At 39.2% G+C, this 21166-nt stretch overlaps 1 protein-coding gene across 8 annotated transcripts in view; it reads left to right on the top strand.

The window, feature by feature from the left end:
• Positions 1–17362, top strand: part of slc4a4a (solute carrier family 4 member 4a) — a 60116-nt gene extending 42754 nt beyond the window's left edge. For 6 of the 8 annotated variants that reach the window (XM_017695507.2, XM_037531313.1, XM_017695505.2 and 3 more), the window contains 12 exons: positions 1574–1644; positions 3811–3996; positions 4195–4308; positions 4681–4842; positions 5838–6016; positions 6570–6642; positions 7213–7281; positions 8525–8698; positions 9064–9228; positions 10341–10434; positions 11603–11682; positions 15648–17362. In XM_017695507.2, coding sequence (XP_017550996.1) covers positions 1574–1644; positions 3811–3996; positions 4195–4308; positions 4681–4842; positions 5838–6016; positions 6570–6642; positions 7213–7281; positions 8525–8698; positions 9064–9228; positions 10341–10434; positions 11603–11646 — 1331 coding nt within the window. In that variant the 3' untranslated portion in view covers positions 11647–11682; positions 15648–17362. Of the gene's footprint in view, positions 1–1573; positions 1645–3810; positions 3997–4194; positions 4309–4680; positions 4843–5837; positions 6021–6569; positions 6643–7212; positions 7282–8524; positions 8699–9063; positions 9229–10340; positions 10435–11602; positions 11683–13261; positions 13420–15647 lie in introns of those variants that run through there. The other 2 variants (XR_005129167.1, XM_037531316.1) reach the window with 2 other exon arrangements.
• Positions 17363–21166: the final 3804 nt, after the last annotated feature.

Genomic DNA, 21166 nt, shown 5'->3' with positions numbered 1-21166 from the left:
TGTTAGACAGGATGTTTGTGTGTGCGAGGGCACATGTTTGTGAGAGTGAGCTTTCAACAGTGATGAAGGAATATGCTCATGGTAAAACGGAGGTGACAGGGTTTCCTCCCCTGTAGGTTGTCCAGTAGGTGGGCAAGGTGTTTATCTGCCACCTGCCACCTTCCTCTGAAGCGGCACTCTTCTTCCTCCCCCTGACTTTCCTCTGTTCATGACGCCCCAGACGGGCACCGGGAGAAACAACAGCTGTGTGGAAATTAGTCCCAGTTATGAGCAGCTGAAGCTATAAGGCTCTTTAAAGATTAATGCAGAAGAAAGGGAGTGAGCGCTCATGGTACGCGACCTGGGTTGCCACAGCTGCCATTTGTGGCTCTTTACCAGCAGAAGGAAGTGATGGCTTAGCATGAGAGTAATTCTGCAGAAGAGAAAGATAAAGAGGGCAGAAAAAAGGAAAGGACTTCTGTAATATTTCATAACACCAGTAGATTCCAAACCCGCACTTTTTCCAACACCCACTATGACTGGAGTTGTACTGTTTTTGCAGATTATTGGTATAGAAGGGTTTTAATTAGTTATTTTTAGTCTCTTACAAATTATATTTTTACTTCAGAATTATGAGCACGTTTGTGCTGTACTGGCCCAGTATCAACACCACTGTTCATCTTTAAAAAGAGTTCAAATAAATTCAGTTTCTAAACAGGACAGTCTGTAACAGAGGAGGCTGGTTAACAGAGGAAAACGTGAATAAACTTAAATGATATCATGCCATCTCTAGCATGCATGTCCTCCTCTGTCTCATACGTTGCATTTTTTCCCTTCTATTCTAAGACATGGCTGAATGATGCATTATGGCAGACATTTTTCGCTGACCAGTTCTCTGAATAAAATAATAAATTGTCCACAATTCTGTGACCTACACTGTTCTGCAGAGTGGACTAGTCGCAGTAAATTGCTGGCTGGAAAAACAACAGTTTTACTTCAGTTTTGTTATATTTTTGTAATATTTGGTAGTGTTAAATGAAGAGTTTTTTTCTTTCTTGTCGACTTGGTTGGTTAAATTAGTCTTTTTTTAGTCTAAGTAGGATCTGTTTGGTTAACAGCAAGATAACGAGCTTCCTAGCTATAAGGCAGGATAACTGTAGTAGAAGAAAGAAGAATTTCATCAAATTTGTCCAGTGTAGGGAGGTCAATTATTTAATTTTGAACCTTTTATGAAACTTCCTGTATTTTACTGTGATGTATACCATTTCTGATCAGTAATGATAAATCAGTGGTTGGTTGATTAGTTTTGACTACATTTCTAGTGCAATATAGTGATTTAGTCAGCAAATTAAGACATATGCTGATTATTTTTATAATGTAACTGTGATTTACTATGATATTTCCTCTCCAAAGTTTGGTGTAACTAGACAAGGACACTCCATGATAGGAAACTGTACCATTTACAGCTGACATGGAGTCAGCGTATGATGTCTGATAGAAAATTGATGACATATTCTGTGTTAATGAATCAAGAAGAAAATCATGCTTGTGTTGCTATGTGTAAGTCACTATCTCCTGTTCATTTGTCTTTCAGTAAATGCTTCAGATACTTACAATGATCCAATGGAGGAAACAACCACTTGGTACTACAACTACACTGATCTGGTAAGTTCTGCCTGTTCTTTATGTGTCAGACGTGAGCACATAACAGGCACTTGTCTTTTGACAGTTAAAAAATTTTGTGAATGTGAAAAAAATTTCTCCTAAACCATTTGACACTTGCTTGAAGAAAATTAAGGCACAACTTAAACTTGCAATCTCAACTTGCAGTGCTTGTTTTGGCTCACTGAAATGTGATGCCTAAACACAATCCCTGCCACCATATTGGTGGCTTCTCTGAAATGAATCTCAGATCTTGTGCCACTTCCATTGTGCAAAATAGGACAACAGCAGAGGCAGATTTCACTTTATTTGCCCTTATGGGTCTGATGATATCATAATATCTTGCAGTGTCTTGTGTAGTGTCTTGGATAGCATGTAGGCTGTCTTTCTACATGTCCCAATTACAACACATTGAGTGGTTTGTGAAGCTAGTCTTAGATAGGGCAGTAATTAAGAATTCATCCTTAAACATCCTTTTTTAAGCTCAAAGCTGATTTTAATATACAACCCCAATTCCAATGAAGTTGGGACATTGTGTAAAACAATTGAATACTCATATTCGAATACTATATTGAATTGAATACACTACAAAGACAAGATATTTAATGTTCAAACGGATAAACTTTATTGTTTTTTGCAAATATTCACTCATGTTGAATTTGATGCCTGCAACACGTTCCAAAGAAGTTGGGACAGGGGCATGTTTACCACTGTGTTACATCACCTTTCCTTTTAACAACACTCAATAAGCACTGGGGAACTGAGGACACTAATTTTTGAAGCTTTGTAGGTGGAATTCTTTTCCATTCTTGCTTGATGTACAACTTCAGTTACTCAACAGTCCGGGGTCTCCGTTGTCGTATTTTTCACTTCATAATACGCCACACATTTTCAATGGGAGACAGGTCTGGACTGCAGGCAGGTCAGTCTAGTACCCGCACTCGTTTGCTACGAAGCCACGCTGTAGTAATGTGCAGAATGTGGCTTGGCATTGTCTTGCTGAAATAAGCAGGGACGTCCCTGAAAAAGACGTTGCTTGGATGGCAGCATATGTTGCTCCAAAACCTGTATGTACCTTTCAGCATTAATGGTGCCTTCACAGATGTTAAGTTACCCCTGCCATGGGCACTAACACACCCCCACACCATCAGAGATACTGGCTTTTGTACTTTACACTGATAACAATCCAGACAGTCCTTTTCCTCTTTGGCCCAGAGGACACGACGTCCATGATTTCCAAAAACAATTTGAAATGTGGACTCGTCAGACCACAGGACACTTTTCTACTCTGCGTCAGTCCATCTCAGATGAGCTCGGGCCCAGAGAAGCCGGCGGTGTTTCTGGGTGGTGTTGATATATGGCTTTCGCTTTGCATGGCAGAGTTTTAACTTGCACTTGTAGATGGAGCGACGAACTGTGTTCACTGACAGTGGTTTTCTGAAGTGTTCCTGAGCCCATGTGGTAATATCCGTTACAGAATGATGTCGGTTTTTAATGCAGTGCCGCCTGAGGGATCGAAGATTCACGGGCATTCAGTGTTGGTTTTCTGCCTTGCTGCTTACTTGCAGAGATTTCTCCAGATTCTCTGAATCTTTTGATGATATTATGGACTGTAGATGATGAAATCCCTAAATTCTTTGCAATTGCACGTTGAGAAACGTTCTTAAACTGTTGGACTATTTGCTCACGCAGTTGTTTACATCCTTGCTCGTGAATGACTGAGCCTTTCAGGGCTGCTTCCTTTTATACCCAATCATGACACTCACCTGTTTCCAATATACCTGTTCACCTGTGGAATGTTCCAAACAGGTGTTTTTTGAGCATTCCTCAACTTTCCCAGTCTTTTGTTGCCCCTGTTCCAACGTCTTTGGAATGTGTTGCAGGCATCACATTCAAAATGAGTGAATATTTGCAAAAAACCTAGTTTATCTGTTTGAACATTGAATATCTTGTCTTTGTAGTGTATTCAATTGAATATAGGTTGAAAAGGATTTGCAAATCAACTTATTCTGTTTTTATTTATGTTTTACACAACGTCGCAACTTCATTGGAATTGGGGTTGTATGTTCACAAAGCCAAAAACCTCCCAAAGAAAAGGACATATTAACTTAGTTTGTTTTGAGTAGGATTTTCTTGTTTTGACCAGAGTGTCTCTTTTCCATCTAACAGCCACTAAATACTACCTGGTCCTCACTGTCAAAGAAGGATTGTCTGAAGTATGGTGGCGAGTTGGTGGGCAAGGCCTGCCACTTTGTGCCAGACATCACCCTCATGTCCTTCATTCTGTTTTTTGGCACCTATACCTGCTCAATGTGTCTGAAAAAGTTCAAGACAAGCCCTTTCTTCCCCACCACGGTAAGCAGCCATACAGCTATGTTTGGTGGCCCTTGGTCTACCAGCAGTGCGGAAAAATTTCCTTTGGCAGCCCGTAACTTTAATCTATTCACAAAAGCTATGGATTAAGGGGGCAGCGTCCTGACTGTTTGCTCTGATCCCATCATAACATCATGTAGTCATTTGGTTGTTTATACTTGCAGTTCTTTCTGTCTGTAGGTGAGGAAACTCATCAGTGACTTTGCCATTATCTTGGCAATCCTGATTTTCTGCTGTGTTGATGCTTTGGTGGGTGTTGACACTCCCAAACTCATTGTGCCAAGTGAATTTAAGGTGAGCTTCAAATCTTTTTTCCAAAAAGATTTTTTTACCAAGTCGAGCGTAATAATGGAAAATATTTCATGACTCTTAAATTTTGACAACCTCTGTATTTCAGACTGTTAAAACATTTTGACAACTACAAATATAAATAAATGGAAAAAATATATTTTACATTCACTTTTAACTTATTTGAAAAAATATGTAAAGTAGATGGACCGAAATGAAGTCACAGTTTGACAGTGACAGGAAATATGCCTTTAGGAGTTAAAAGAAATTCCTTTTAAATATTTACTTGCCATGAACGCTGTCATTTTAGCAAACTTTAATAGGGCCTTTTATTTCTTTCTCATCATCCAAACATCTCTCCTCTCCCCCGGTCTACAGCCAACAAGCCCTCTCCGTGGCTGGTTTGTGCCACCGTTTGGGGGGAACCCCTGGTGGGTTTATCTGGCATCAGCTCTTCCTGCCCTGCTGGTCACCATCCTACTTTTCATGGACCAACAGATCACTGCAGTGATCGTCAACCGCAAAGAGCACAAGCTAAAGGTAGAGAAAGCACGGCTGAGTGTTAAGCTTCCGGGGCTGGATGGTTTAGCACACTCACTTTTAGTCTGCATGGAGCTCAGGAAAAACCCGCAGCTCTGTGAGCAACCACGGCCAGGCACACATTCTGTGCCAACACTGCCATATTTATAGGTCACTTGTGAATGGAGTGTTATTTTCTTACTCCTCCTTTGTTTCTAGGAAGTGAGTTAGGACTCTGATGCAAAAAATAGTTTCATTCTAGCAGGTCCTTTGAGTCATATATGATGACGAGTGTGGAAAATTTGGATGAAGATATCAAAAATATAAATTGGTCCCTTTTTGATTTAGATCAAAAGCTCTGACGCAAAATTATGTGGATTTCCATTGTGAGAGCACCACTTGCACTCTTGGAAATGATTTGTTGTAAATACTTAGAACACATGACATGATACCACAAATCATAAGCAGAGTTGTGTTATGAAAAATTTCTCTCCATTCAGGCCATCCTCACACTGCTTATTCAGCAGTCTCATCAACTGACCTCTTTGTTACTACCAACATGAACAGATTTTGAGGAGCACAACAAAGAACTGATTGTGAAGCAGCCGAAAACAGTCCTTTCATTTCCCTTTTGGGGAATGTAACATGATACTTGCCTTGTAACACTGTGTCCTCCTCCATCCAATACCTCAAAGCCTCACTTTTCAGAAAGAGCTGTTTTATTGCTATTGTACGAGTCCTGCGGATGTGAATCAGGTTACACCACTACAGCCTTGGTTCTGGACTGTGTTTTTTTCTTTTAATGCATTAGACGATTTCTCTTTCTCTTTTATTCTAATGAATAGCTGTTTAATAAGATAACACAAGTAAAGGCACAAGTTGTTAACTTAAGGTCTTTGATGGTGCAGTCACCAGTGTTTTGTTACATTTCTTTCAGAACCAGCAAAGTAAACAGTTTACCCCTATAACTCCCTCTAGCTGTAACTCCCTCTGTGTCTCTGGTTTGTATTTTATAGAAAGGTGCAGGTTACCATCTGGATCTGTTCTGGGTGGCTGTACTGATCGCTTTGTGCTCCTTCATGGGCCTACCCTGGTATGTTGCTGCTACCGTTATTTCTATCGCCCACATAGACAGCTTGAAGATGGAGACGGAGACGTCAGCTCCTGGCGAGCAGCCAAAATTTTTGGGGGTCAGGTAAGTTTCACCTATAAAGTATTTTCATTCATGACATTTGGAAACACAAGTTGTTATATCGTGGTTGTCCTGTGCCTGATTATGGTGTCTGAGTGGAAAAATAGATGCTTTTATCATAGGTAAATATGGATTCATTCAAATCACATATACAGTGTACCATACAATGTGTATTGTCTGTGCAAACAAAGCTATGAATGTTTTGTATCAGTCTAATGGCGGCCTCCACCCTCTACGTGTGGAGCCAATAAAGTGGTGATCTTGTTTGCCGCTGCACTGTGGAGTTCAGCACAGTGGGGCACTTGTGTTTAAAAGGCTGCTTATTTAGTTAGGCTTCAGGGAGGCTGTATTGATGCAGCTGTAAGCTGCACAAATATAAATACTGTTAACAGCCTCAAACTTGAAGAAAATACAACCTGGAGCTTTAAAAATATGCATTACAAGAAATACTTCAGTAGCTTTCAATGACTTATTTACTTCTGCTTTAGCAGTACAGACACTGTGTTTTTAAATATTTTTTTGCAATGTATCATAATTTATTCTTTTTTTTTTACAGGGAGCAGAGGGTGACTGGTGTCTGTGTGTTTCTTCTCACTGGCTTGTCTGTCTTTATGTCTCCCATTCTCAAGGTAACTCAGACCTTTTCACTACTAAGTAGGCCTGGGTAATCAAATATCGATGATGATTGACAAGTAACACAGTAATGATGCCTTCAAAAATGACAACTGCAGTGTAAAGTGAGAGAGAACTGACTGAGAACTAGAGAGGAGTTATTTAATATTAAACAGCATGCTAAATAATATTTTAGGGTAATGTATTTTTCTCTTTTACTATTGGATTAATTACTTCACTATAACAATGGAAAACATCTTTTTTCATGTAGAAAGCCCACGTGCGTGAATTTGGAACTCACTCTGACATGGCCTCATTCACCAGTCTAAAGTTTCTCCAGAAGGGGGAGCTATTACAATGCAAGTTGTATATAAGTATGTCATTTAAGAAAAAAAAAAAGCCAGGAACCCCCACCAGCACGAGCTCAGAACTGCACACATTTTTTGGTCACAACCTGCAAAACGAGACATGAAACAGTTTAACAAAAGATGTTGGGTTACTCGATATTATATTACTTAATATATGATTTTCGTCAAATATTTTCTGTCTGACATTCTAAAATATGTGACCTGTGTTGTTCTTTGCAGTTCATTCCCATGCCTGTCCTCTATGGAGTCTTCCTCTACATGGGAGTTGCCTCACTCAATGGAGTCCAGGTGAGTCAGTCACACGTCTTGCCCTGAGCTACAGCCATATGTTCTTGCCTTCCATATTAGGGGTTGAAGCTTATGTGTTTTTCAGGGCCAATACTGATACTCATTATCAGTAGACAAGGAGACCAATAGCTGAGAAATTTGGAGTTTAAATAGTGTGAAAGTTTATAGACACAATTTCCAAATACAATGAACATATAGTGAACATAATGTTTAAAGAACATTATAAAAATAAATTACATAGAGCATCCAAACAGTAAATTTGGGAATGACAAGGAGAAAATATAATGATACATTTTAAAATAAGCAGTAATAGCTGAAAATAAACGTTTAATAATTTTTTAAAAGTAATACAAATTAAAAACATGCAGTGAAATAAATAACTCCTCAAAAATGAGCACACAAACAAACTGAAGATCAAATGAATTTTACCCAAAGCTGTGAAGTGTGCTAAGCACCTGGATTTAGCTTGCATCAAAGCCTGTCTCTCATTATTATAAATTTCTCTCATTATTATTACATTTTTTTTTATCTATTAACATAAACACACAGGCTGTTTTTAAGGTAGTCTAAATCCACAAATATAGAAAATTGCTTTGACGGTAAAATGCAGCCAAATTAGGAAAAACAAAGCTTGAGACTGCACTCTGTTTTCCCCCATGAACAATAAAATGTCTAATCTAATAAATATTTTAGGCACTTTTTGAGCGGCGTATATGAAGTCGATTTGACTCTGAAATCTACTGGTGAAGTTGTGAGTGTGAGGGACTGAAGCTATGTTACTGAATGAGTTGTGCTTTTTGGTAAACAACTGTGCAGTCCAACTTCAGCTTGTTGTTATGCCTTCATTCAGATACACGCACAGCTGTTTTTAGATACACAGGAAGCCCATTACCCAAGTCTCACAAACACAGAGGCCCTGAAAAAGAGACTTTGATTGATTTCACTCTGTCAGTAGCACTGTGGACATTATACCGAGACAGACTGCTGAAGCTTCAGTTGGTTGTATTTGATACGTCATACTTATTTAGGGCTATGGACTGAGGCTGGGGGTGGAACATTGGGCAAGGAGAATTTCTGCTCATCATGGTTGCATTACTGCGTGCATCACATAAACACGTTTTATCAGCAAGACAAGTTGAAATGGTGATATTGATCAACAGAAAAATGATACATATTAATGCCTAGCCAATGTTCCTGCTTGCTGTGCAAGTGCTTCCCCTAATTCTGTTTGCTACTTTTTCAGTTCATGGACCGCTTGCAGCTGCTCCTCATGCCTGCCAAGCACCAGCCCGACCTGATATACCTGAGGCACGTGCCGCTGCGCAAGGTCCACCTGTTCACTTTCATCCAGATGCTGTGCCTGGCCCTGCTCTGGATTCTCAAGTCCACTGTGGCTGCCATTATCTTCCCAGTCATGGTGAGTTTGCTGTGTCCAGCTTCTGCTGTCTGGGCTAGGATGGCAGTAATCTTTGAGATTGATTTTCTGGACACAGATCCTTGATTATAATGGTTTATAAAAGTTTAATTTATTTTGTTTATGTAATTGTCTTACCGGAAGGTAGAATTTGAAGCCAGTAGTGTTGTTTATCTTGGGTACTGTGGTGATACATTGACTGGATTGTCCAGCACACTCAGTATTCCTTCTGCTTCACTATTTATCGATGAACAGAAGCGTAAACATAGACAGTCTTTCACATTGTGGCACATAATAACTTACAACCCTCTCCTCTAAGTGTGGATTTAATGTTGTAATGATACATGTTTTTTTCCATGATTGTGTAGATCCTGGCTTTGGTTGCTGTGCGGAAGGCCATGGACTATGTCTTTTCTCAGCATGACCTCAGTTTCCTGGATGATGTCATCCCAGAGAAAGACAAGAAGAAGAAAGAAGATGAGAAGAAAAAGAAGAAGAAGAAAAGAGGGAGCTTAGATAGTGATGTAGATGATGTAAGAACCCCAAACACACTTATTATAATCAAAGTTGAACAGCTAAAAACACTTGCAGTTATTATTACTACAATAATTAGTGTTTTTGAACACATAATTCTCAGTCATTTTGAGCCATTAACTTGCATTACAGTTGTTATTTTTATACTCACGTGTTAAATGGAGCAGTTATATTGGCCATGCACTGCTGAATGTTCTTTTGTTCTTCATTACATTTAGTTGGATGTAAGAATTATATCATTTCAGCAGGATACAGTGTAGTGCAGAAACGTTCTCTAGGTCATGTCAGTGGACTTCTCTGTCTCTCCTAATTCAGTGGCTCTCATCACAGCTCCTGAGAGAAACACCAGGCACTAGGGGATACTGCATTAGCCAGCACAACTGTCACTTTCCATTAGGCTTCCTATTAAAAACCTACTACTGCATCATTTCCCTCTCCTATTCACCCATGACTCAGGATCTCTGGGGACAGGTTTCCTTGTCATGGTGGCCATGCCGAGTCACTTTTTTAGTGTACTTGTGATATTCATTTTGAAGGTTTCTTTATAGTCTTTCATGACATGTAATAACCAAGCAAATATGATATTTTTGAAAAAGATCACAGCCTAAAGGCCATCATTCATATTTGTACTGTATATCATATTTGCAAATTATACAAAAAGTGGTATCAGCAGAAGTACTGATATGACCATAAATATTATAATATTTAATTATGGGATTACTGTAAGATTATTCAAATTTAATTATTCAACAGATAATTTTGTGTGATGAAAGTAGAATGATTTGTTGGTGCAGTGTCATTTGACAGGATTACTCACAATGAGTAAAATTTCTAGAAGTATGTTAAAATAATTATAATGTTCCAGTAATCTTATAATGAGAAATATTACAGCTGTTTGCAGTTTCCAGTTGTCTTTTCAAAGCAGATTAGTAACATTTTAAAAGCTAAAATCATCAACCGCATTTGGTTATTCAGCTAAATGCTACTTGCATGATTCAAACTCTGATGTTGTGTGGATCCATAGCAGCCTGCAGGTATGAAGCTGCATTACGCTTGCATAAGGTCTCCCCAATACCTTAAGTATTGAGAGAACCTTTCTCCCTTTCTGCAGTCTGACTACCAGTCCAACGAGAACGTCCCCAGCATTAAAATCCCTCTGGACATGATGGAGCAGGAACCCTTTTTAGGAGATAAGGCCTCTGACAGTGAGTAGAAGTAGAGCCGCTCTCAGGCCCCCCGCAGGGTCCCAGAAGCCAGCCTGCGGCCTTTTTAACCTTCCGGCATGCCTTTCTGTTCTTCTGTGTCTTCTTGCAGTGCCTAATATTACTAACATCTTCTCTCTGATTGTAGATTCGATTTGCTCTCAGCATGAGCTAAAACATCTTAATAACTTATCTTTTTCTTCGATCTAACCTTCTTTTCTCTCTTTGTGTTTTATTTCATTTGATTTTTCTTTGAGATTCCCTCCTTTGAGCATGTATTCATATTGAATTCGTCTTGTATTCCAAAACAACATTGCTTAATTTTACATCATTTGCTTTGCTGATGCATTGCTGGACTGCAAATACATAGAAAGATCTCTTTGTGGTAAAATAGCGTTGTTGTTGTTCACAACCTCGGCCAGACGAATTTAAGTTGACATGCATGAAAGTTTTTCTTTGCTTGCATGGACCTAACCATTGACATATCAGAGAGTGCATTTGCTGGATTTTAGCTGCTCATTACAAAAATAGTCTGTGCATGAAGAATACCGTTCAAAAGTTTTTTTCTGTTTTTTTTTTTTTTTTCCGTTTTTTTTAAGGTATTTCTGGATGCCATTCAATATTTGAAGTACTTTGGGAACAAGAAGAAGTCTTCAGTTATTTTGTGAAATGGATCATTTCAACTAAATATTCTAAATGCCATCTTAATAATAAACAATCTTCTCAGTCAGTTTCAACTGGAATTTACAGTTCAGTGCATCATTCTGGACACAATAAAAAAAATTTAAGCTTCCTAGCTTTGTGTATTTGCAACCAAGTTGCAGTATGATATGTTATTATTGTGATAAATTCCATCATGATACACATTTCATATCATCAGTACTTAAAGAATACTGAAACAGCTGCAGTTTTCATTAGAAATAGGGCATAATTAATTTAATTTAGTCCAGTACAATGCAGTGCGGTGTGTGAAATGTGTGTGTTTTTGATGATCCTTCAGTGTGTCTGTTTCAAATGATCAGACCTTAGACAAATGAAATATCGAGATACACAATGTGTATCATGAAAATTTGTCTTCTAGCATTGTGATATAAACCTCTGTTACACCAAGGATGCATGTTGTGTGGTGCAGACATATACTAATGCCTCCCTTTCCAATTTTCCTTTTTAGGAGAAAAGACCCCTTCATTTCTTGAACGATATACGTCATGTTGAGAATCTGCGCTACTACCAGGACAGTCCGATGTCAAGGTGAGTCAAAAGATGTTAGTGGTCAGTGAGAAGTGGGGAGATTAATTTGAGTGTGGTATATTTAAATGTGTGGGAGGGTGTGTGGGAGGGTGTGTGCACTCATCATGTGGCTTTAGCAGTAGTGAGTCATGACAAGAGGGCTTCCGGATGACCTGATATAGGTGGGGAGGGAGGGAGGGAGGGAATTTTGGATGTTGGGCAGAGGATTCTGGATGGGTTAAGCAGTGCCTTGAAAGAGCCCAGATTAGTGTCAGCGAGGGTCACACAAACACAAATACAGTCTGGACAAACATTTCTGAGTAGTTTACTGCTTTTTTTCTGTTTTCCTGGCATGTTATCCACATGGTCAGATATCTGTGACCTCTCTCCAGCAATGTACTGTGGTCTGCACAAAATATCAATACAGTCGGTAGCATGCAGACTGCAGTGGCAGTGATCCAGTGAGCCGAGGCTGGTTGTGATAAAGATGAGCTTTAAATTGATTGTTTTTATTTATTTATTTATTTATTTTATTATGCTTTGTCGGTATCAACGCTCAAGACATTTAGATGGTTATCTTAGAAGATTTTCATTATAGATACTGTACATGTTTACACTCAACGGCCACATTATTAGAAATATCTTCCTTGTAGCTTCTTGCTGATGTACAGTTCAGTTGTAGTCAGAGGTTTAGCCGAGGGTTGGCCAATGTCACCATTGTGTAAAGATAAGATAATCCTTTATTAGACCCACAATGGGGAAATTCTCAGCAGCAAAGGAGACTGCATCGTACTCAAGAAAATAGAAGTAACAAGAAGAGAATTAACAAGCAAGTAATTAACTTTAAGGTTTTTTTAGTTACTTGTTACTATATAGACACTGTATATTAGAACTAAACATAAAAGATAAGATAAAAAATATAAACTCTATCCTTCACAAAAAATAAAAATAAAGAATTATAAATAAATAAAAAAGCTATGGTATTTACATTGTAAGGATATTTTGCCTGAAATTCACCTGGAGTTTTGCACATGAGGTACTGTTTTATATTACACATGAAATGGTGAGGACTTAACAATATAAACAAATATAGAAAGCTGAAGAGTATTTACACTATAGAGATATTTAAAATATATTGCACATGGAGTGTTGATTATATTGCACACAGGACAGGGTGATAAAATCACAGTATGTTCTGTAGGTGTGTGAGGTCTAGTGGGGGGTGAAGGGGGTTCACTTGGGGTGAAGCAGCCTGTCACTGAAGGAGCTGCCCAGTGCTGCCAGAGTCTCATGCATGGGGTGGAAGCTGTTCTCCAGCATGGATGCTAGTCTGGCTAACATCCTACTGTCTCCCTCCATCCACACTGGGTTTATGGGGCTACCCAGGACAGAGCTGGCCCTCTTAATGAGTCTGTCAAGTCTCTTCCTGTCCACAGTTGAGATGCTGCTGCCCCAGCAGACCACTCCAAAGTAGATGGCTGATGCCACAACAGTGTCAAAGAATGAATGAGCCCCCTGCACTCCAAACAACCTCAGTCTTCTGAGCAGGTAGAGTCTGCTCTGGCCTTTCTTATAAAGTGCACTTGTGTTTTCTGACCAGTCCAGTACTTCTAAGAACCCACCCTCCCAATGTCCCTTCCCTGGATGTTCACTGGAGGAGGGAGGTGACTGCATCTGTGGAAGTCCACCACCATCTTGTTGGTTTTCCCCGCGTTGATCAGGAGATGATTCCTCAGACACCAGTCCACAAAGTCCTGGGTCAGTTCTCTGTACTCCCTGTCGTCCTCATCTGTAATGAGTCCGATGATTGCTGAGTCACCAGAGATCTTCTGTAAATGGCAGTTTGGTGAGCTGTACGTGAGGTCTGCTGTGTACAGGGTGAAGGGGAATGGTGCCAGGACTCTACCCTTAGGGTGCCCTGTGCTGCTCAACACTATGTCAGACACACTGCCCTCACATACTGTGGTTGGTTGGTGAGATGGTCCAGAATCCAGTTTTATAGGTGGTGATCCACCCCTGTGTTCTCCAGCTTTTCCCTCAGGAACATAGGAAATATGGTGTTAAAAGCACTGGAGAAATCAAACAACATGATTCTCACAGTGCTCCCAGGCTTCTCCAGGTGAGAAAGAGCTCTGTGTAGGAGGTAGATGACCAGGTCATCCACTCCAATGCCAGGTTGATAGGCAAACTGGAGTGGGTCCATAGATGAGCTAACCAGAGGGTGGAGATATACAAGGACCAGCCTCTCTAGCGTCTTCATCAGATGTGACGTCAGTGCCACTGGCCTGTAGCTGCTGAGGTCCTTTGGTTGCTGTGTCTGTGGCACCGGTACCACACAAGATGTTTTCCATAGTTGTGTTACCTTCCCGAGCTTCAGGCTCATGTTGAGCATGTGTACAACTATCTTGATCTGCGCAGCACTTAAGGAGCCTGGCACCGATGCCATCCGGACGTGCAGCTTTCCTCACTTTGATCTTTCTGAACTCCTTTCTCACCTGTGCTGTTTTAAGGCACAGATTGGAGCAGGGGGGCTGGGTACTGGAGTGTACAGGTAGGGGGGGTTGAGCTGACAGCAGAGAGATCAGAGGTGGGTGGCTATAAGGTGAGAGTTGTGAATAGGCGGGGAAATGAGGGAGGGGGGGCAGGGGTGATCAAATCTGTTGAAAAACAGATTGAGATCGTTCACCCATTTTTGGCCCAGCCCTTTGAAATATTATTCATAAACTTGAAAGTTCCAGTCCTGAGATCTGATTGGCTGATCCACATTCAAAGCCACTGTAAAATTCTTGGAATATCCACGTTTGTGAGTGCACACATCAGCTGAATTCTGTTTTAGTGCTCTGAGATTAAAATGTGCTCCTTGCATGAGCTGTGGAGCACAGTAGTTACCTGGTTTTGTTTAAACTGAGAGGCTGACCAATATGTTGGGCAATATGTTCATAATTGTACAACCAAAAACTAAACAACTGGTGAAGTGACTAGAATATATTATGATGGGCTAAAGGTTCTATATTCTAATGCTATTAATAAAGTGTCAAAAATGATTGACCTTTGATTATAATATGCCCATAGATATAGGTAATTGGCATAATAGGTTGGTAACTTAACTTTTCGGTCCACAATGCCAGTGAGAGTTTTTAATGAACATTTTTAGTGTTCAGGTGAATCAAGTAAATTTACATTTAAGCTGTATAATTGCAGAGGATAACTTTTTGTGATGGCTGGTGTTCATGAATGAAAGGGAGTGAAGTTCTCCACTTTGCTATGCAGTCTTCATGTTGGCAGATATGAGTGGATAAATCTGCATCCACAGTGGATTTGTCTGATAATTTCATTTATTTCTTAGTTCTAACATGTTTTATCTACTGTTATGCCTTGAGTTATTCTACAACAGTAGATTTAGCTGTAGGTTCATTAGGGTATTAGCAAAGTTATAACTGAATTACAACCATGTGGCTCAGTGTGCAGCGTTCATGGTGCTTCAGGTTTTTATTTAAATGGTTCAACCTGCATGCAGCGCTTGGGTTTTGCTATTAACAATATTATCATCAAAGTAGTTATTCCAGGTGGGTGAAGCAAATCTGCCTTTCAAATGGAAATTTTTAGCTGCGGAAATACAAAATAATGGGCTGGATTTAGGAATAAACTGTAAACGTGAAGGGCCATGTGAAGACCCCTGCTCTGGTCCTTCATCAGTGGTCAGTTGCCGACCACAGAGCCACTCCTGGCTGGTTATTTTTGAGCAATGGACAGGCTAAAGTCTTAAACATACACCGTTATGGTAAGAGGATAGTTAGCAATAATATGTGTAATAATACATGTAATCAATAAAAGATATAATAATATATGATAATGTATAATAATAATATAAGTACAGGGTAGGTGTTTCTAATGAAGTGTATTTTTAAGTGCATTTTAAGCCTGATTAAAACAAGTAATGAAATTAGCATATTAAATTTATTTACTGCTGTTTTTTTCCCTCTTAGTCCGGAGAGACTACCGTTAAATGTGCCTCAGATTAGAATAGACATGGACCCAGATGACGACAATGATGGCTACTTCTGGAGGACTCGAGGGTCCGAGACATCGATATAGCCCCTCCCTCGTCCACCCATTCAGCCAATCAGCATCCTGCAGGATGACCGATCGTTGTGTGCAGTTTGTCAATGAAACCTCATGGAATTCTCACATCAAGTTCAAGTGGAAAGCCATGCAGTCAAGGAATATTTTAAGGGAACTTGAAAAGACTTTCATGGATGCTTTCTGTGACCCACGTCAAGGCGCTTAATGTCTCTCATCTAAAGTCTTTATGGATGCCATTTTAATTATTTTCTTCATTTCATGAGAAAAATCGTACTCATCGCTCGTCCATCACTTACTTCTTAAGAACGCTGGCTGACCGTCATCATTCCTTACTACTATGCAATTTGTCTGCTCGCTGTTTCTCTGATCAACACAAAATGCTGTAGTTTTTTTTTTTTACCACGTGTGGGGAGAAAATCCTGCCGCCCTCTTCTGTTCTCTTTCTTACCTGATATTTCCTTCCTCCTTTTTTATATAAGGAATTACTGTAATTGCATTTTCCTGTAGCAGGAAAATCATATTTTGATATTTTTTTGTTTTGTTTTGTAGCTCTACCTCTTATTTTAGGTGATAGGCATTCTGTAAAAAAATAGAAAAGGAAAAAAGGTGTTGGTTATTTTTATTGCTCAGCATGGACTTTTAATGTTAATATCCTGTCTGTCAATTTAGTGTACTTCCTGAACAAAGCATTGAAGATTAAAATGTGTTATTAAAATGGAGAACAATATTTGCGATAATATATAATATATTGTTATACATGGCTGTTCTTAACCTTTTAGTGATATTTAATGGTATTGATCCTGCTTAGCTTTACAATCTTACATTTAATACAGTATTATATTATTTTTTATCCCCTCTCAATTGAAAATCATTTTGCAAGTTCTGATTGTTTTAATAACTAAAGATCCATTTTTTAAAATATTATTTTGCACTATGGTTGCATTGATTTACTTAAAAGATTTGAACATGCTGTAGATTTCTGCAACCACATTTGGTTGTCACTGCCCTTAATATTGTCCTGCATTTTGCTATTAGATCTGTTTATCCTGCACAAATGACCTACCTAAGTGACTTAACTAAGAACTGCAATAATAGGCCTCCATGAAACGAGTTAAGTAGATCACTGCTGTAATTCTAAGTAATTCAAACCAGTTTTTTTTCCATTGTGTGCATTATTTGAGCGATAACTAGTTGTCATCAAATGTCATATTGCTTCGTAAGTTGCTTCTAAGCTTTAATGACTTGAACAGTCATAGGATGGCATGTATATTTCTATGGGCAGTTTCATGAAACACCAACAAATGTGATGCGAGCACTGCAGCCCACACTGGTTGCAGACATGGAGAAATGATTGCAGTGTCCAGAATGAGGTTTGCATGTCCTACTCATGGCCTGTGTGAATGACCCAACAGCCTTTTTCCTCTTTGTCTACATCCCATGTAGGTTTTTTTTTGTACTAGTAATTTTTTTCTTTTCTGAAAAAAAAAAAAATCACCAGTTCTGTACAAATGACACTATACCGAATTTTTCAAAATTGACTTCTTTTAACACTGTGTATAATGGATTTTTAACTTATATTTTTTGGACGCTGCGTAGAGGAATGAGGAATACTAAAGAATGTTGCGGAGCATGTTGGGGGAAAATTGTAGATCATTTAAACAAATGAAGCTTCTAATAATTGTAAGGTGTTTTAAAGCTGTTAACATTTTAAAACCACAATTTTGTGACTTTTTAGAACACACAGCAGAAGTGATTATTTTAGAATTTATATTTTTCAAAAGAAATAATATTAAAAAATAAAAGAATTTATTAAATTCTGTCTGTGTTTTGTCTTTTTTTGATCTTTAAAGGGTTTCCATAGTTTCAAATGAGTGTTGGTTTGGAAAAAGTGATCACTATAGTTAATATAATACAGTAATAATAACAATGCAATATAATTACTGTTGTAGTAATGCAATAAAATGATTACTGTGTTCTACTGTAATATTATATTTTAAGTGGCACACATATGAGATGTGGCAGATAGCCCTATGCATCTTAAACAACCTGGTTATGACTACATGTGCTTATCACTGCTGCCCAAAAAAAGTATCTTCATTATTTGTGATTTTTTCAGTTTTCTGCATAGCTTGAGCTCAGCGGTTGTCCTTTACATTGCGTGACAATTTCATGATGAATAAACCAGTTGAAATGCTCCAACATCTCTTCATATTAATTCACATTGAAATTAAATGAAGTTACCATTTCGGAGATATTTGTTTTTCTTCAGCAACTACATGTAAATCGTCATTGTCCAATGAATCTCCAAAACATGCATCTCCATTTTTGGCGATTTTTTTTTTTGCATCATTTGAGCTCAGTAGCTGTCCTTTACATTGTGTGGAAATTTTATGATGATTGGACAAATAGAAATGCTCCAGAACTGCTTAGAATAAAATCTCTTTCCATTGAATTACACTGAAAGGTAAGAGTGTTTTTGCCCTCTCCTGTAAAGTTACTATTTTGGAGGTACTTGTTTTTCTTTGGACAGCGATGATATGGCAGTTTATGATACTGTGATGAGATTAAATAGGTGATTGCTGTATGTACAGCACAGTACAGAGCTAAGTTGGTTTTGGGGTGGATTTAGTGGTGGTAGGATGCAAGTCTAAAGAGCGAGAAGCCTGAATGGTGATCACTGTTATGCCAGTTCTTAATTCACTGCTTTATTTGTCTAAGAATTGCAAATTAAAGCTACATTTACATACACATGTAAACAAAGCCAGCTTTAGAAATCAGGATCCTCCCATGCCCAAAGAAAAACCTCATTGATTATAGACAACACATCTACGCCATCTAGTGTTCAAATGTCAGTATTGCAAAAATGTACAGTACTGTGCAAAAGTCTTACGCACCTGAGCACATTGCTTAAAAGCATTTATCTCAGAAGTGCATGTTTAAAATTCTTTTATATAATTAGAAACTATGCTCATGAATACAAACATGTATTTCTGAAATAGTTGATCTTTGTAAGTTTGAAGAACAAAGTTTGGTTCCAGATTTCTCCTGGACGTCCAGCTGCTGCATAAATTCCACCACCAGCACAGTCAGTTTAAATTAATAAAATACGGATTAGCCAAATCGAATTTAAGAGCTGTGAATAAATTTGAATCTGTCACAAGTTAGAGGTCCAATAACCTAATGAAAGATAAAGTGGCCCACCAAAAATTCTAATTCAAATCAAACCAGCTTTTAAATTAAGCTTAATATATTCCAACCATATTGGTCTTAGTTTAAAGGGGAAGTTCAACAGGTTTTTAAAAGATTTGCATCATTAAATCATTGATGTAAACCAAGTTATTCAGAGTAGTTTGATGTGAAATCCCCTTTCTAGAGAAACAAGAGATGTTCACAGTGGTGCTGATGAGAACCAGACATCTAGAGAATGTAATGCCTCTAAAAAGCTCACTTACATGGTTATAAATATCCTTCCCAAGGTCTTAGACATTGTTTTATGACATTTTTGAGATGACCTTTTGGCCTAAATCTTTTTTTTTAAATCCCTCATGGTCGAAAGGTACATGCAGGGTGTTGTAAGGCAAGATAGTACCAAGGAAGACCTATGAACTTCAGGACACATGTAGGTTCACAGGTCATTCTGAACAGTGAATGAAATGGCTATATTTGGGTTTGCAAAATTGCAGTCTCTTGTTCCGATCAGCACTATGGTAAAGAAATAAGAGTCTCTTAATTACTTTATTTACATCTGAACAACTGAATTATATATAATAATCAGTGAAATTACCCTTTTATTGCCAATAATGAAGGAAACCATGTAGGTTTCAGTTGATATAATAAAAATGAAATCTTACCTTGTTTTATTCTTTGTTAAATTTTTTTCCTGGCTTTTCTTTTTGTTGTGTGTCACTAGCTGTGATGACTGATTAAGACCTTGAAATTGTGAAAGCTTTGAACCACTTTAAAGCTACACTTTTGGGGAATTGTAAATATGTAAGTGCGCAAAATGTGGGGAAGAACATTTTGTAACATGGGTTGTGATGCAGTCCCATTAGCTAAGAATACAGCCAAGGAGACAGACAGTAGCACTGGAAACTATCTGAGAATAATGACGAGCCTGGTTGAACTGTGGTAGAGCTTGAACTGTGAAACAAAAAAGACAGTAATCGGCTAATATTAGTGAATTAGCCAGCTAATGTCAGCTATACATGCTGTACAATGCTGTGCAAACCTCACCCTCATGAACTGACCCTCCTGATGATGCTCCTGCTGCATAAACTCCATCCATCCATCCATCCATCCATCCATCCATCCATCCATCATCTTCCGCTTCTCTGGGGTTCGGGTAGCGGGGGCAGCATCCTGAGCAATGAGGCCCAGACCTCCCTTTCCCCAGCCACTTCCACTAGCTCCCTGGGAGGGATTCCGAGGCGCTCCCAGGCCAGCTGGGCAATATAGTCACACCAGCGTGTCCTGGGTCTTCCCCGGGGTCTCCTCCCGGGTGGACTTGCCTGTGACACCTCCCAAGGGAGGCGTCCAGGAGGCATCCTAACAAGATGCCCGAACCACCTCAACTGGCTCCTCTCAACGTGAAGAGGCAGTGGCTCCACTCCGAGTCCCTCCCGGATGACCGAACTTCTCACCCTATCTCTAAGGGAGAGTCCAGACACCCTGCGGAGGAAACTCATTTCGGCCGCTTGTATTCGCGATCTCGTTCTTTCGGTCATTACCCAAAGCTCATGACCATAGGTGAGGGTGGGAACGTAGAACGACCGGTAAATCGAGAGCCTTGCCTTATGGCTCAGCTCTTTCTTTACCACAACAGACCGGTAAAGAGCCCGCATCACTGGCCCAGCACCAATCCGCCTGTCAATCTCCCGCTCCCTTGTACCATCACTCATGAACAAGACCCCGAGATACTTAAACTCCTCCACTTGAGGCAAGAGCTCATCCCCGGCCCAGAGAGGACTCTCCACCCTTTCCCGCGTGAGAAACATGGTCTCGGATTTGGAGGTACTGATCCTCATCCCGCCCGCTTCACACTCGGCTGCAAAAGCGAATTGCATTATGTAACAAGGGCAACATTATGTATATATATAACATTATGTATTATGTGCATTATGTAACAAGTCCCACAATAGTAATAATCTGGCTGGCTATTTTTCATAGACCAGCAACTATGAGCATCACTCCTGAGTTCCTAATGGTCATGGAGCTGTTCCTTCCTCTGAAAAACCAACCAACAATGATTCTGGTTTTAGCTCTCCGTTGTTGCTTGCCAGTGTTCTGATGAATTCTATTACCTTGTCAAAATGTCCTACCATAGCACATATTTATAGCTAGCTCCATACAAAAAACCTCTAGGTAGGATATTTTGATACCCTAAATAAACTTCCAGCATCAAAACAACTATGAAGCTGATGTC

This window comes from Pygocentrus nattereri, chromosome 20 (genome assembly GCF_015220715.1).
Source record: "Pygocentrus nattereri isolate fPygNat1 chromosome 20, fPygNat1.pri, whole genome shotgun sequence".
Classification (NCBI taxonomy): Eukaryota; Metazoa; Chordata; class Actinopteri; order Characiformes; family Serrasalmidae; genus Pygocentrus; species Pygocentrus nattereri.
The sequence above is the reverse complement of the archived record's forward strand: the minus strand, read 5'-3'. Positions and strand labels throughout refer to the sequence as shown.